Genomic DNA, 17,575 nt, shown 5'->3' on the forward strand with positions numbered 1-17,575 from the left:
CTGTACCTCAGCAGGGGCTCCATCCCCCTTAAGCAACCCAGCCTTCCAGTTCTTCAGACTCCCCAGCTCTCACGATGTCTGCCCTCAGTCCACCTCAAGGTCAACCATGGACAAAAGTTTTCAAACCTTGGACACTTCTCTTCCCTTACCCCCAGTCAACTGAATTTGTCTCAGGTGCTAGAATTCCTATTCATGGCTTTGATGGTTACAGCCCATCTATTGAAGAGGCAACTGTGGCCAGAATGGCCTTTGTTTTCTTTGGGTGGCTCAGTTTATCTCATTGAGCCTTGCTGGGCCAAGCCTGTGAACAGAGAACTTCCTGTGTGATGAGTCATGGGCCTGGGTGAGGGGAGGTGTTGACTCCAGAGCCACGCCCTATTGGGTGTTAACCTAAGGGAAGGGGCCAACTCAAGAACCAATCGCCCTGGTCATTCAGGCTGCGCTTGACGATGTCAAAAACTCTATAAGAGGGGAGAGGACAGCTTGAAGAGCCCTCTTTCCTTTTCCGGTTGGTGCGGGAGCAGTGGCAGCGTGACTCTGGGCCAGGCCTTGCTCTCGGGCCGAGCCCAGATGCTGGTAACTATGAATTGTATTGGGTCTGTCTGTTGATATTTGTAATTTGTTTGTATTTTGGTTTTGAGTTTCAGGGTGCTGGTTCGTTTCCCCTGAACTAAATGAATGTTCTAAACCTCAGGGTGCTGGCTTTTCCCCCTGAAGTAAGTGAATGAATCTGTATTTGGTCTGTCTCTTGATGCTTGCCTGTATGCTCCCCTGAACTAACTGAATGCTAACTGAATGCTGGCGTTTTCCCCTGAACTAAATGAATGTTGTCTGTATGCTAACTGAATGCTGGATTAAAGTAAGCTGGTCAACCCCTTCACTGTGCTTTCCTTGTTTAAGCAGATAAAAAGAACCTGTGCTTTCCCTGGCGTCCCTGCAGCCTCCTGGGTGCTGGCTGTGGGGGGATCTTACGCCCCCACAGGAGCTGCTAGCCAGATTATTAAAACAGCAACCCAGAGAAGAGTGATAGATGATGTGTGGGATGGCGTGGGGGCATTGGCACAGCGTCCTCCTATCTATCAAAATAGTAGAAATTCTACCATTAGACACTCATTCTTTTGGCTCTGTCCAGGGGTCTGTTGCTATAAAAGAAGTAACTCAAGAAGGGCGACACATTACACCTGTAGGTTGGGACCCACACAAAACGGGTCTGAAAAATTCATTGGATTTGAAGTCCAGAAGACCCAAGTTAGAGTCATATTTCTGCCAATAACTAGTGATGTGAATTTGGGCAAATCATTTTCCCTCTGTGAGCTTCAGTTTCTGCATCCCTAAAATGGAGCTAAGAACATTTACCTTGACAAATGAGGATCACAAATGAGACAACGTGGGTAAGAGTGCTGTGTGCATGTCAGTAGTCAGGTCCTGTTGGAAGTTTGTCTTTGGTGCCTTGAAACTAGTTTTGTTAAAGTGGGAGGAAGGAGAACCAGTGTATGTATGATGGTCGGTCACCTTCCACTCTAGGGGGTGGAAGAAACATACATACTATTTGGTTTCAGTCTTCCCTCACAGGCTTGGGGCTCTGGGTGGGTGCTGAGAAGGGGGGAGGCATAACTCAAGGCACACCCAACAATTCATTTCTTCTCTATCTCACCAGCTGGGCCAAGGGCCAGGGAAAACTGCAGCCCAGGACAGGACAAATTCCAGACAATTAAAGGACTGATAACAGCTCACATGGAAGTGACTCTAGGAACTAAATTCAATTCCGGTCTTCACCTGTACTTCTCCGATTCCACCCTGCTCCTACCATGTGGGTAGGGAGGGATCTCAAAATACCTAGGCTATACACTGGAAAGCTTGGAGGGGGCGACATCTTAGATAGAGGGGTTTGATGCCCCCAAAGCTGTACCCGCTCTCCCAGACCTCTTATGATCATGTCACCTGACACCTTACCCCTTGACCCTTCTGCCTTTGCTGGATAAGGAGGATAGAGCACTGACTTCAGATGCTTGATAAGGTGTGTGACCCTGGGCAAGTCATTTAACTTCTGTTTGCCTCAGTTTTCCTCAACTGCAAAATGTGGATGATAACAACACCTATCTCCCAGGATTGTTGTGAGGATGGAAAGACACTATTTGTAAAAAGCAGTTAACACATGGTAGGTGCCATGGAAATGGTATTCCTTTCCTCCTTCAACCCTTGAGGTTGGTGGCCAGATGGAAACTCCCAAGAAAGGCAGACTATGTGGGAGGTGGGGTGGTGAAAGAAAAACTAAACTCTCATGGGGCAAGGGCAATCACCCCATTCTTTCTTGCCCTAGCCAAGATTAGTGCTGTCGGAATCCAAGGTGTGACCCATTTGTTTCCTTTGGTTCCCCACTGAGGTGCGCAACTGAGCTAAAGGGTGGTCCTAGAAAAGGCCAGGGCATAACTCAGAAAGTAGAGGGCCAATATGTCTTAACTGTTAATTTAAGGAGATTTCAGGTAAAGAGAAGGAAAAAGGAGGAGAAGGGAAGAAGGAATGGGGGTCACATCACAAGGATCATAACTGTAGCAAAAAGGGATCCTAGAGACCATCCAGTCTGATCCTCTTATTTTACAGGTCCCCCTCCCAATGCCTCACTGAGGCTAGGCAGACAGTAAGCCTCAGATTGCTGTGTTTGTCTTTCATTGTGCAAGAGGACAGTGACATTAGGGAGATGATGCCATGACTTGCAGTTGACTTTGATTTGAGTGAGGGAGGGCTGCACAAAGTTACCAGCCTCACTTTCTCCTCTGGAGCCATCTGGATCCAGTGACCAGATATAGATCAGGAGGACTGGAGATGGCCCAGGATGCACTGGGAGACCCTGGCCCTTTCAGGCTAAGGTCTTTTCAGGTTCTCACTTCCAGCGAGGTAATGCCTGCTCAGTGAATAGTTTCTTCCACTGCCAAAGCCTCTGCCTCTGCCTATCTTTCCAAAGGAAGGTAAATTTTGATGGCCAAAAGCTGCCTAGTAAACTTGGGGTTTACTGGCTACATCTCTTTCTCAAAGACCAAACCTTAAACCCATTTCACTCTGGATCTCATTGACTGGACAATAATAGGTCCCTACCCAAGCAGCACTTAATGGCTATTTTTTGGGCCCACCTGGCTCAGAGTGAATGTAAATGGTAACTGGTTCATCTTTGGCCAGCAACCCTGAGGGTCTTACCCTCCCAGTTTGATTTTTTTTTTTTATTAAAGGGGCCATGCCTTGACTTACTTCTTAAAGAGGCCTATTCACTGAATGGCTGTTACCTCACTCAAAGTGAGAACCTCAGAGGCAGGAGTTAGCATCACACTACAAATTGAAGACTGAGGGAGGGGGAATCCTTAGAGGTTTCTAGCCAAACCCTTCATTTTGTAGGAGAGAAAACTGAGGACTGGAAAGGTTAAGTGATAAGGAGCACCAGAAGTGAGATTTGAACCCACATCCTGTGACTCCAAAGCCACTCTGTCATGAGCCCCAGGTCATGGTGTCATTCATTCCACTCAGGCCCAGACAATGGTTCTTTGATCCTAGAGTTAGTGCTCATTCCACTGTACCAGAGAGGAACTTGAAGGGGCACCCAAAAAGGAAACCATGGGGAGGAGAAAAGAGGAAAAATGGGAAAGAGGGCAGGGGGTGGGCAGGTGGAGGAAGTGGCTGGAAAGACTTAGAGAAAGAGGAGGTCTAAGACTGGGAAAGACAAGAAGGGGATTGGGAGGGGGAGGAGAATGAGGTGTTGAAATATTAATATGGGGAGAGGGTAATGAGGGACAGGGAGGGAGAGAAGAGAAAGGGGAAAAAGGGAGTCCCCAGAAGAGATGTATTGATTTGTAGGGAGATGTCTCCAGCACTAATCTTTGCCTCACAAAAGAGTTCACTTGTGGGGAGTAGAGACATCTGAGGCTTGGGAATGGAGGAAGGGGAGCCCACTCACCTTTCTTAGAAGCAATGAACTGGGAAACCGAGAGCTGAAGTACAAGAGACAGGAACCAGAAGGCCAGCATCTCCTCCCCCAATAGTTCCAACTGTGCTTGGCCTTTGTTCACTTCAGGCTGGTCCCCTGTCACGTTCAGAAGTGTCTGAAAAACTGAGCAGTCCAGGAAAAGAAACCAGGAAATAAATGGATCTTGTGAGGAACCTTCGACCTCTCTGAAATTTTATGTCAGTCCTGAATCTGAATGGGGACCAGCTTAGGCTGGCCATCTCCACTGAGCTAACCTGCTCAGAGGGTGAAGGGCCTCCGGGTCCTTGACTAAAGGGCAGTGGGTGGGAGTGCCATCTGTTTGATGTGTCCCCAGCCTCCTTGGCAGATCAGGAAGGAGAAAGAGATGAGAAATTACAGATTTGTAACCCTAAGAAAAATGAAGGTGGGACTAGGAAGCAGCTGATTGTGAAGTGGTTCAGGCAGTAGGGAGCACTGGGAGAGCAAATACTGGGGGAGCCTAGAAAGATTGTCTGGGGTTTGGGAGAGGCCAGGCAGATGGATGGGAGAGCAAAGGAGACTGCTGGGGAAGAAGGAAGGAGCTCCTAACCTCTTGTGAAGTAAGAGAGAGACTGATGTAGAGTGGAGGGCAAATTCCCTGGCTACCTGGGTTCACTTGGGGGAGGAATCTGAGCTCCAATGCACTCCGCAATTGAACCAGAGCCTATTTTAGTAAGGCTATTATATAATGTGCAAGATATAACATAATATACAGATAAGACTTTGCTCCTACCCTTTGATACCAGCCCACATTATGGTGTACTTCTTGCCACTGGATTAACAGGGTTATCTCCTATGCTAAAAAATCTGACAGACCTTCCCACCCTCCCCTTGCCCCCTTCCCCCTCTTACTCCCCTCCCTGCTTTCCTAAAGTATTCGGTAGAGAGAGAAATTCAAGACATTTTCCACCACAGCCTAGGCTCCAGAGCATGCCTTCCCCAACATGCCCATGCTTCCTGGATCCATCCATTCCTTTTGCCCCTCCCTGCCAGGGTCATAGGCGAGCTCATATAAATCATTCCAACCCAGAAATAAGAATTCCTGGCAGGTAACGATTCTTGGGTTGAACTTCTCTCTGCTTTCTTTTTCCCAATCCTTCAAGTCAATAGTTACTCTCCTAACGTCCACCCCTGACCTTGTATAACACTTGGTTTGCATCTCCTCCATGCTCACCCAGGCATTATTTTGTGCTGTTGTCTATTAGTGTGTCTGAGACCTTAACTGTCTTTTAAATTCCCTAAGGACAGGAGGCACATCTTACCTAAGCTTCTTTATTATCATTATTATTATTGTTATTACTACATTCTTTAATAATTTTAAGGTCCAGTTTCTCTCCCTCTCTCCCACCTCTTCCCCATTCACTGAGAAATATGATGTCCATTACATATGTGAAATCATGCAAAACTTACTTCTACATTAGCCACATTTCCAAAATAAGCAAATAAAAAATAAAGTGAGACAATTATGCTTTGATTTGTACTCAGTCATCAGTTCTCTCTCCAGGTGGGTAGCATTTTTTCATCATGAGTCTTGGAATTGTCTTGGATCATTGTATTGATCAAAGTAGCCAAGTCTTTTACAGTTGATCACTTGGTCTTGGATCGTTGTATCGATCAAAGTAGCTAAGTCTGTTGTGTAGAAAATAACAGCAAGACGAGACCTGGGTTCAAGGTAAATTTAAGTGTGGATTTATTGGCCGAGCGTGCGACTACCTGGAGTATACACCCAAACCAGGCAGTCCCAAACTGAGGTACTACAAAGGCAAAAACCACAATTACACAATTAGGGAGGGTTGCTAGCAGAAGCAATGACATACAGAAGCAAAGATCAGCCATTGGTTGGATTCATCAACTCAGAGCTAATCTGGGAATATGGCATTGAGATACAGGGCTGGGACCATCCTGTGACACAGGGTGGTCAGCTTCCTAGAATAGGTGGCCCTCTTAGGTCGTGATCGGTTTCCTATAGCTGGGTGGAGGGTTCAAGGTGGAATTTCCCAGAAAGTAACCCTTATTTGATCAGCTATGGTCTGAACGGAGAGACCTAGCTTGGTCAGAAGCATAGCTGCACCATAACCCAGGGTGTGGGGCTATTTGGTAACTGGGGAGTTTCTCCTTAAAATAAACTTATACCCTTCCCTAGCAACTGATCCTTGCACATAATGCTGATGTAGAGAGAATATACAGAATGCTGAATCAGAAGAAAGAGGGGTTCAGGGGACTAGCCTTGGGCAATCTACCCAGGACTATGCCTTAAGCTGTTTCAAGCCATTTAAGGGTGTAGGACAAGGACAGAGACAAAAATATGAAGGGGATTAATGGTGGACTTCAGTTTGGGTGTAACATTCCCCACTTCTTTTCATGAAAGAGTCAAACCCATTGAGTCAGACACATCCAGAGAGTCTAACTCTGGGGAACCCACCAAACAATTAAAATCAGGATAATGTTCATGGGAAGGGTGGAGCGACGCATGGACAAGTCAAAAGGGGCAGATACATAGGCTTAAATCAAAATGTAATTGCCCCAGCTGAAGTGAATTCCTCGAGGTGTTCTGCTTTCCCTTCAGGAGATGGAGCGGCTTTCACTTGGCTGTGGTGTGGCCAGGCTGGACTGGAGTCGGCTTTCATTGCAGATGGGGTGGTCAGGCTGACAGTAAGAAGCCCTGTGTTTCCAAGCCAAAAACGGAATCCCCAGGCAGGAAGTGATGGAGTGGATCAGCTTCGGGACAGGTAGGGCCTCTGGGACTGATTTATGGAGCTGCTGCATATGCTGTAGGAACTTAATGATGGAAGTATTTCAACCAAGCTCCTTATCATCCTGCCAGAGCCCTTCTCCTTCCTGGAGGGGAAGGCTTCCACCCTAAGAAAGAGAAAGTATCTACAAAGAGTAGATGATCTTTATAGCCAGCAGCCAGTCTACCTCCCAAGGTTCTCCAGGTTGAGTTCCCTGGAGCTGTCTTTTGTTATGCATGTACCTGGGTGCAGGCTGAGCCTCTGGTGACTGTACTCAAAGATATTATCTAGATGGGGGATATAACCCTTATCTCTTAACTATAACCCTGAATTTGAACCATGGCCAGTTGTATTTCAGAATGTTTCTGTGATGGCCTTTAGAGATACTAGTTGTATATTAACTACCTGCTCTGGCCACAGAAACTTGTTATAAAAGGAAAAAGCAGGGACAGATTGTAACATGGGTAAGATATAGTTACCGTTAGTTGCCTGTCCTCATGGCTAGACTCAGCAATAGTCAGGTAGGAAATTTAAAGGAGCGAAAGGGGAAACTGAGCCAGGAGGATCCCACCCTAGTTTGAGACTAAGATTGTCCCCTCAGCCCATTCCCATATACAGACCTCCACCTGTTAAAGTACAGTATCATATTCCTTCTGAGTAGCCTGTGGCGTTTGTTCTGATTTAATGCAGACAAATATTCCCCAAATTTAACTCAAAACTTAATTAGTTATGGTCCCAGGTGCATTTCACCTTCAACAGCAAGCCCTGGCAATCAAGTCAGAAAATTTGAACCTGTCTCAATCAAAAAGCCAATCATTAGAATCTTTTACCAAAGTTCATTGTCTAAAATTTACATGACTCATTTTGTTTTTGTTTTGGAGCTGATGACCTTGCCTGTACAGATAGTTTTGCAATTTTACAAAATAAAAAGAATTGGCAAGGATCCCAGGAATGAAAAATTTAAAAATTCACAATTCACTAGAAATTTTAGTAGGCCTTAATTTAGTTATTGACCAATTTTTGAAAAATTTTTAGAACTGCCATTCTAATACCTGGCACTCCACACTCCAATATCCCATTGTTACTGAACTGGCATTCCAATACCTGGCACTCCAATACCTCATTGTTAATCCCCCCCTTAACTGGATAGGACCCAAAATCATTTGGGGTAAGGGACGAAGATCTCACTTGCTCGAACTGCTTCCTGCTGAAAAAGGGCATAGAGCTGTCTCTACCTTGGAGGGTCCTTCCTTTAAGGAGTTGGGTCTACAGCTAGTGCCTGGAACTTGGCTGGTGCCAGGTCCAGGAGGTCATACCATGAAATACTTTCTCAAACACACATAAATCCTCTACACACTAAACAAAAACATCTTTCTTGGGACAAAAGAACGGACGAGCCCCCAGGAGCAATCTCCATTTGTCCCTAAACCTTTGTTATATGCCTTTCGTATTTCCAATCAAGGCCGTTAGTTATCTTTCCAAATCTCACAAACCTATCATTCAACTTTCCTTTACATTTCAACCAGACAAAAGAGCTCATAAGTTGGATTCTTTCAGCTTAAACAAAGTGGTAGGCCAGAACGCAGGTCAAACTCAATACATTAGTTTAGAAAAGGCCTTTTAAAATCACTGACATACTTTCTAAAAGTGTGTCCCTTTTGAACAATTTTAAAATATACCCTGAAGTTAAGGATTAAAATTTTTGCGAAGAAAATTATTTAAAGGATCTCAGAATGATAGACATCTTCCTTTTTAAGCAAAGTATCTAAGTTGGTGGAAAAATCATTCTCAAATACCACACAAAGAGTCCTAGATATTTCAAGGTTTCTTAGGTGCTGTAATGCAGAGGATCATTAGGTAAACCTTATCACAGTAACAAAATTTGTGCACAATATAAGAGAATTTAGAAATGTCCTAACCCAACTGGGGAGCAAATAAAAATCTCATTGTTTCTTTACTTCAATATTGCCGATTTATCTGTTTTTCAAATTAAACAATTTAGAAATGTACACCATGCCCAGAATATAATTATGCAATTGAGAATTTGAAGCAACCCAATTCACACACATCAGAATCAGATTAAAATTGCTTGTCAAATTTCACAGTCTATGAGAAGTTTAGAAGTAGTGGCCGAATCGTTTTAGCCATGATCTTAACCAGGCTAAGAAAGTAACTTAACTAATTTTACGTAATTGCTTTCATTGTATATTTTCAACAAGATTCAGATTAAAGATTGCTTGGGCTAATATTTTACGATATAGGAGAATTTCCCACAATTTTAGGAGTACTATAATAGCACAGAGAGAAAATTTCAGATGACATACCGATTGTAGAGGCTTCTCTCCTCATAACTGCAGAGCCTGGTTGTGGACTTGGGGGTGCTGGGAAGCTGCAGAGTTCAGCAGCCTTCACGTATTGCAATTCTACAGTTTTTAGCCACTGCCCGAAGGCAGGGAGGAGGCCACTTTCGCTGGACGTGGCCCACTTCATTACAATGCAGAAGTAGAAAAAGGAACATATACCAGAAAAGGAACCCCTTCAGAAGAATTGGGGTGGGGGATCCTACCTTCCTCCACTGCAGGACTGAACGAGGAGGGCTATGGAGGTGGTCCGTTCTTTGCTTCAGGATCAGGTGAGGAAGGGGAGGGCGATGTAGGTGGCTCGGGGTCCCAGGCGCAGGAAGTGGCAACGTCAGGGACGCCGGCAAGCGCCTCACTACCACTGGTGACCATGACCCAGTTGCTCCGCTCACCATAATCACGGCAGGTGGACATTCCTTACTACTGAAGGACCACTCAAACCGCGGGAGGCACAAATGAAAACTGAAACAAACTTATTACAAATAACACTCAACGAATAACACTCAGACAGGAAACTAGACTAAAGACAAAAAGGTTCTTCTGCTCTGTTTGTCTAAATAATAAATTTTAAAGCTCAATGAACGCATCAGAACAGAATGAAACTGTGTGGAAGGAGGCAATACCTTATAAAATTATAGAGACCTGAGACCTGAGGCACAGAAGAAGAAGGGACACAAAGACCTTGAACAGGTCAGAAATCATTTCCCTTTCCATGCACCCTTACTATTTGTTGGAATAATAAAATTTTTTGCTTGAACAGGGCAAAAAGAGATCCTCTAAATGTTGTGCTATTTGTTAAGATAGTAAATTTTCTGCCTTTCTCTTTCTTCCACTCCCCCTCCTCCATGCAGTGGAGGAAAGGGTGGAAAAAGAGGAAGTTCTACTTCGACAGCAAAAGCTGTTGGAAATACAGAGGCACACTCTGCCAACACAGATATAAAACACAGAGACACTTGTGAGTAAGTAAGGCACAGAAGAAAATCCTGGGACACGAAGACCCAACAAAAGGGAGTAAAGTGCTCAAGGGGGTCTCGAGACTCACCCGGGCCCTATTATTAAATTAGGGCACCTTAAGTGACCCGGGCCCCACTTACCTAGGATACCAAGCCACTTGCAGGCCTCCTGGCTATGCCACCGATCCTAGATGTCAAATTGGGTTACCCTAGCGCTCTTACTGGTCACCCTAATGATCTCATCCCCAGGAAACAAAAACTGGAAAGGAAGCCCAGCGCCCTGGGGTCCCCCGGTGGCGGTGGGGCAGTATGCAGACCAAGAAACAGGTGGGTCAAGTCCTTCCTGAACTGTGATGTTGACTACCGATCCTGGAAAAACCAACGTACTATGCACCCTTAGCTGGGATACCGAGCCACTCGAAGGCCCCCTGAAATGTTAAGTTCAATGTACCGTGCCACTGATCCTGGAAAGGGTGTTGGACTTACCCTTGCACTTACCCTACCTGATGGTTAAATTTGGAAGCCTGTGTCAAGCCTCGCCCCCAACTTGAACAAAACTCAGATTAGAAAAATTGATACTTACAGACTTAGGCACTGGATTTACCCCCTAATGGCCCGGAGGAGTTGCACCTGATGGTAAATCGGAGCACTGCCAAAGGGTCAGCGCTTTTACAAACACTAACAGATGGACACAAAACACAAACACTCACAAACAGACACAAACACTTACCTACAGACAGACACAAACACTTACTTACAGACAGACACAAACACCTACAGACAGACAGAAGCACCTCCAGAGGATTTTTTAGATCCACAGTGGCTGAATGAAGGCAAGTCAGTGTCAGGCTGGCAGGCTCTGGCCTGCTCGGGACCCCAGAGGCCTGGAAATCCAGGGGTGGCCCCTCTGGTGAGAGGAACGATCCAAGATGCCTACTGGTCGAGGCCGAGAGCCTAGTCAAGCCCAGGTCTCGAAGGGGGCGTGGCTAGGACCCCTATCTCGGTGGGACCTCCAAAACGTTGTGTAGAAAATAACAGCGAGATGAGACCTGGGTTCAAGGTAAATTTAAGTGTGGATTTATTGGCCAAGTGTGCAACTACCTGGAGTATACACTCAAATCAGGCAGTCCCAAACTGAGGGACTGCAATGCTTATAAAGGCAACAACCACAATTATACAATTAGGGAGGGTCGCTAGCAGAAGCAATGACATACAGAAGCAAAGATCAGCCATTGGTTGGATTCATCAGCTCAGAGCTAATTTGGAAATATGGCACTGAGATTCAGGGATGTGACCATCCTGTGACACACGGTGGTCAGCTTCCTAGAATGGGTGGCCCTAGGTCGTGATTGGTTTCCTATAACTGGGTGGAGGGTTCAGGGTGGAATTTTCCAGAAAGTAACCCCTACTTGATCAGCTATGGTCTGAGTGGAGGGACCTAGCTTGGTCAGTAGAATAGCTGCACTATAACCCAGGGTGTGGGGCTATTTGGTAACTGGGGGGGGGTTTCTCCTTGAAATAAACTTATACCCTTCCCTAGCAACTGATCCTTGCACATAATGCTGATGTAGAGAGAATATACAGAATGCTGAATCAGGAGAAAGGGGGGTTCAGGGGACTAGACTTAGGCAATCTACCCAGGACTATGCCTTAAGCTGTTTCAAGCCATTTCAGGGTGTAGGACAAGGACAGAGACAAAAATATGAAGGGGATTGATGGTGGGCTTCAGTTTGGGTGTAACATTTTACAATTGATCACTTTGTCTTGGATCATTGTATTGATCAAAGTAGCTAAGTCTTTTACAGTTGATCACCATTACAACTTTGCTGTTACTATATACAACGATCTCCCAGTTCTTCTCACTTCACTTTGCACAGATCTTGCCCTCTTCTTTTTTTTTCTAAAACCACCTTCCTTGTCCTTTCTTACAGCACAGCAGTACTCTAGCATAATCATATACCACAACTTGTTCAACCATTCTCCAGTTGTTTCCACAATCTGGCTAGCAGCTTCTGTGGGGGTGTAAGATCCACCCACAGCCAGCACCCAGAAAGCTGCCGGCACACTGGGAGAACACAGCTTCTTTTGATCTGCTTAACCAAGGAAAGCAAGGTGAAGGGGTTGACAGGTTTACTTTAATCCAGCATACAGACAGCATTCAGTTAGTTCAGGGGAAAAAGCAGCACCCTAAACTTCAGAACAAATACAAACAAATTACAAGCATCAACAGACAGACCAAATACAGATTCATTCACTTACTTCAGGGGAAGAGACCAGCACCCTGAACTTCAGAACATTCATTTAGTTCAGGGGAAAAAGCCAGCACCCTGAACTTCAGAATAAAATACAAACAAATTACAAATATCAACAGACAGACCCAATACAATTCATAGTTATGTGTTGGTAACCAAAAATGGGCTCCTTAGCCCTTAGTCAACAAGTGCCCTTGACTAGTTTGGCTTTTTCCCCTGAACTGAATGCTGTTTGTATGTTGGATTGGAGTAAGCTTGTTGGCTCCTTCACCTTGCTTCCCTTGCTTAAGGAGATCGAAAGAACCTGTGCTTTCCCCGGCGTACCTTACACTCTCGCAGAAGCCGGATGGTTAAAAAAAGTTTCCGTTGGAGCCAGAAGCTGCTACAGCTACAGCCACAGCTGAAGCTGAAGCAGGACCTGCTGGTAGCAGAGCTGACCTACGAGAGGATTGAGGAGTGCTGAACAAGGACTTGAGGCCAGTGGGTAGTCTTTTTACCATAGAGGGGAAGCATGTATATGATTTTGCTTTATACCATCATGCTTCTCTGTGGCCTCCTGGTTACTCTTGTGAGGAGGACTTATTGGGCCTGGAAACTTGATCAAAATATCAAAATGGGGATGCTGGTTTGTGGGTTGGTTACAGTGGAGGCTAAATATGTGCTTTGATTCTTCTGCCTCCTACTTTGAGAATTACTTATATCTGGCGGTTCCGAACCTTTCAGACATATATATGATCCTCTTTGAAATTATAAACTCTGCCCTCCTATTACAAGTTACCAACATCTAGGTTCAGCCTGGGAGCTCAGAACAAGGGCTGGCCCAGAGTCATGCACCACCACAGCTGCTGCAAAGAGCTCCAACAGAAAAGGGATATTCAAGCTGTCTTCTCTCCTCTTATAGAGCTTTTGACATCATCAAGCGTCATCTGAATGACCAGAGCCCAGGCTGTGGTGATTGGTTCTTGAGTTGGCCCTCCCTCCATGACCGTGGGAAGCTCACATCCACATAGATTAGGTCAGCATCCAAAAGGGCATGGCTCTGGAGTCAACACCTCCCCCTAGCCAGCCCCATCCTGGGACCACCCCAGTCACCAATCCGAACCCACATAGGTTCCACACCTAATAGGGCTCTGGGCCTGGGGCCCACCACCTAGCAAGGCTCAATGAAATACACCGAGTCACTAAAAGAAAACAAAGGCCATTTTGCTTACCCACACACCAGTTGATGGGCATCCCCTCAATTTTCAATTCTTTGCCACCACAAAAAGAGCTGCTATAAGGAATTCTGGACATATGTTTTCCTTTTTCTTTGATCTCTGGCATACAGACCTAGTTGTGTTATTACTAAATCAAAGCATACATACAGCTTCATAGTCCTTTGGATACAGTTCCAGATTGTATTCCAAGATGGTTGGACCAGTTCACTACTCCACCAACAGTTCATTAATGTACCTGTTTTCCCTCATCCCCTCCAGCATTTGTCATTTCTCACAGGCATGAGGTGGTACCTCAGAGTTATTTTAACTTTCTCTAATCAATAATGATTTAGAGCATTTTTTTCATATGATTAGAGCTAGCTTTGATTTTTTCTGAAAACTGCCTGTTTGTATCTTGTGACCATTTATCAATTGGGGAATGCCTCTTATGTTTATAAATTTGACTCAGTTCCCTATATTTGAGGAATGAGACCTTTATCACAGAAACTCACTGTAAAAACTTTTTCATATTATTTGACTGTCCATAGACAATCCTTTTAGCAAAATGCAGTTTTCCTGATTTTCTCTTTCATTTAGGTCTAATTTTGCTTTTGCTTTATCTGAGATCATGATTGGCACCCCTGCCCTCTTCACTTCAGCTGAAGCTGGCTCTTTATTTTAACCCTGTGTATGTTTCAAGTGTGTCTCTTGTATACAATATATTGTTGGATTCTAGTTTCTGATCCATTCTGCTATCTGCTTCTGTTTTATGAGTGAGCACATCCCATTCACATTCACAGCTATGATTATTACATATATATATATAGTTATCTACTATGATCCATCCTATTTTCTTCTGTTTATCCTTCTTTCTTTCTTTCTCTATCCTCTCCCTCCTCACAAGTTTGTTTTGCATCTGACCCCTGCGTCCCTTAACCCATTCCCCTTTTTATCATCTCCCTCCCCAGTATCTCTTATCCCCTTCCCCTCCCATTTCCTCATTGGGTAGATAGATTTCTGCTACCAGCTGAGTGTATGTGTGTTTGTGTGTGTGTATAACATATACTATATATATATATACATATATATATGTATATATCACATACTATATATATAATAACTACTATATATAACACATACTATATATATAAAACACATACTATGCAAATACATATATACTTTCTTCCTTCTTTGAACCAATTCCAATCAGAATGAGGTTCAAGCATTGCCTGCCACACTCTACCACCACCATTTCCCCCTCCACTATAAAAGCTCTTCTTTTCATGCTTCTTTTATATAAAAACAATTCCCCATTCTAACTCTCCCTTTCCCTTTCTCCCAATGCATCCTTCTTTCTCATCCCTACTTTTTTTTACAACCCACATAACTGACTCACATCAATGCCCTCTGGCCATGTAGACTCCTTCCAATGCCTTAATAATGATAAAGTTCTTAGGAGTTTACATGTATGATCTTTATGGGAATACGCACACAGACACACAGACACACGCACACACACATATACATATACATATATATATATGTATATGGAATATATTCCCTCCATGAGAATATAGGAATGTAAATAGTTTAACTTTATTGAGTCCTTTATGATTACTCTTTCATGTTAACCTTTTTATGCTTCTCTTGAGTCTTCTTTTTGAATGTCAGATTTTCTATTGCACTCTGGCCTTTTCATCAGGAATGCTTGGAAGTCGTCTATTTCATTAAACATCCATTTCTTTCTCTCTTCCCTACCTCTACCCCTGAAGGATCATAGAGCTTTGCTGGGAAGGTTATTCTTGGTTGTAATCCTAATTGGACTATCATATTCCAAGTGTACTCCTCTAACGTGGAAGCTGCTAAATCTTGTGTGAACCTGGCTGTGTCTCCATATGAGGCTCTTCCTCATCTTTAACACCCTGAGGTTGAATTGTGGTGGTAGGAGGAGTGGGAACAGGGTTTATAAGGAGAGAGGGAAGTAACTGTGTTTCCTCATCCCTCTTCTTACTGCAGATCCTACCTCATGGGGAATTTGATTGTATTGGTATTGTTTGACTTCTAGACTGGAAGGTGTCTGTCATCTATCATGATCCAGTGACTATTGGCAATTTGGTCTCCAGTTCCCTGCCCCTTTGAAAACCAACCAGCTCTTCTGGTAATTCTCAGTTCACATTTTGCTGAAGCCTAGCCTGCAGAATCTTAAGCATAACCCTGCTGGCATGTGAAATGAGCACAATAATTCAGTAATTTGAACATTCCTTGGCATAGACCTTCTTTAGGATAGGGGCATAAACTGACCTTTTCCAATCCAGTGGCCACTGTGGTGTTTTCCAAATTTGCTGGCATATTGAGTGCAGCAATTTAACAACATCATCTTTTATGGTTTTAAGTAGCTCGGCTGGAATTCTGTCACCTCCACTGACCTTATTGTTAGCAATGCTTCCTAAGGCCCACTTGACTTCATTCTCCAGGATATCTGGCTGTAGGTCACTAACCACACCATCATGATTGTCCGCATGATGTTAAGAACTTTCTTGTATAGTTCTTTTGTGCATTTTTGCCACTTCTGCTTCTGCTAAATCACTACCATTTTTGTCTTTTATCGTGACCATTTTTGCATAAACTTTTCCTTGATAGCTCTAATTTTCTTGAGTAAATCTTTTGTCTTTCCCATTCTATTGTTTTCTTCTATTTCTTTGCAGTTGCTTATTTAAGACAATCTCTCCTTGCTATTCTTTAGAATTCTGCATTTGGTTGGTTGTGTCTTTCCTTTTCTCCTTCCCCTTTCCTTCTCTCCTCAGTTGTTTGTAAAGCCTTGCCAGACAGCCATTTGCTTTCCTGCTCTCCTTTTTCTTTGCGATGTCTTTTGTTGCTGCTTCCTGCACAATATTTCAAACCTGTGCCCATAGTTCTTCGGGCACTCTATCTACCACATCTAATCCCTTAACTGTATTCATCACCTCCACTTCATATTCATGAGGGATGTTATTCTGGTCATACCTCTATGGTCTACCTTCTTCCCTTTAAGTCTGAATTTTGCAGTAAGAAGCTCATGATCTGAGCCATAGTCTGCCCCCAGGTTTTGTTTTAACTGGTGGTGTGGAGCTTCTCTGCTTTTGGCTGTAATATATATATATATATATATATATAATGTATATAATCAATGATTTCTATATGGACGATGTGGTGACTTCTGTGTGTGGAGTCGCCTTTTGGAGTGTTGAGAAGGAGTGATTGTTACGACCGGTGACTTATCTTGACAAAGGTCTATTAGTCTCTGCCCTGCTTCCTTTTCTGCTCTGAGGCCAAACTTGCCTGCTATTCCAATTAGCTTTTCATTTCCTACTTTAGCATTCCAGTTCTCTATGATGAATGTGACGTCTCTTTTGGTGTTATTTCCAGAAGATGTTGTAGGTCTTCATAGAACTGATTGACTCTACAGGAGCAGATATTCCAGGCAATGCCACCTTTATACCCGGGCCCTTTACCCTACCTACATATCCCCACAACATAACGTAGTCATAGTAATACACCCAGATGGTCATACATAAACACATATACTCACACATACACACTGCTTATATACACTTGCATGTGACTGTATACAACTATACCAGTTGGATTGTAGGGCAAAATCCTGGCTAGGGGGCAGATCCTGCAAAGATAAACCTTATTCCCTACAAGAGGGGTCGGGAGCCTATGACATGAGACAAAAATGGCACTGTAAAGAAAGCCATTTCCCTCACCCTCAGTATTAACAGGGTTAACGCCAGAAAGTAAACCCCAGATCAGCCTCCAGAAGGTTGTGCATACTTTAGAGCCATTGGGGGAAGGAGATGCCACTAGTCCTAGCATGGTCTAGGTCAATGGAACATTGATTACTCCAGACCTTTTGGCCTAGATGTGGGCAAAAGCCTATATTCCTGAATTTACTGAAGACAGAGATAAGGTTTTATAAAAAGGACTTGTCCAGTTAACTAGTAGGACAATTTAGAAAACAGAATTGCTGAGTTTACTTTGTATTCAGATCTACTAAGATCTTTACAGAGGACATCACGGCTGTGAGGGCTAACTTTCCCCATCCAGAA

At 44.0% G+C, this 17,575-nt stretch overlaps 1 protein-coding gene across 1 annotated transcript in view; it reads right to left on the reverse strand.

The window, feature by feature from the left end:
• LOC118857941 (mucin-2-like) overlaps positions 1-9,213 on the reverse strand; it is a 36,021-nt gene extending 26,808 nt beyond the window's left edge. Inside the window, exons 1-2 of the mRNA XM_036768401.1 lie at positions 9,048-9,213; positions 3,944-4,096 (exon numbers count right to left, since the gene is read on the reverse strand). Of these exons, the coding sequence (XP_036624296.1) occupies positions 3,944-4,096; positions 9,048-9,213 (319 nt within the window). The remainder of the gene's footprint in view (positions 1-3,943; positions 4,097-9,047) is intronic.
• Between the last annotated feature and the right edge of the window lie 8,362 nt (positions 9,214-17,575).

The sequence above is a fragment of the Trichosurus vulpecula genome, chromosome 7 (genome assembly GCF_011100635.1).
Source record: "Trichosurus vulpecula isolate mTriVul1 chromosome 7, mTriVul1.pri, whole genome shotgun sequence".
NCBI lineage: Eukaryota > Metazoa > Chordata > Mammalia > Diprotodontia > Phalangeridae > Trichosurus > Trichosurus vulpecula.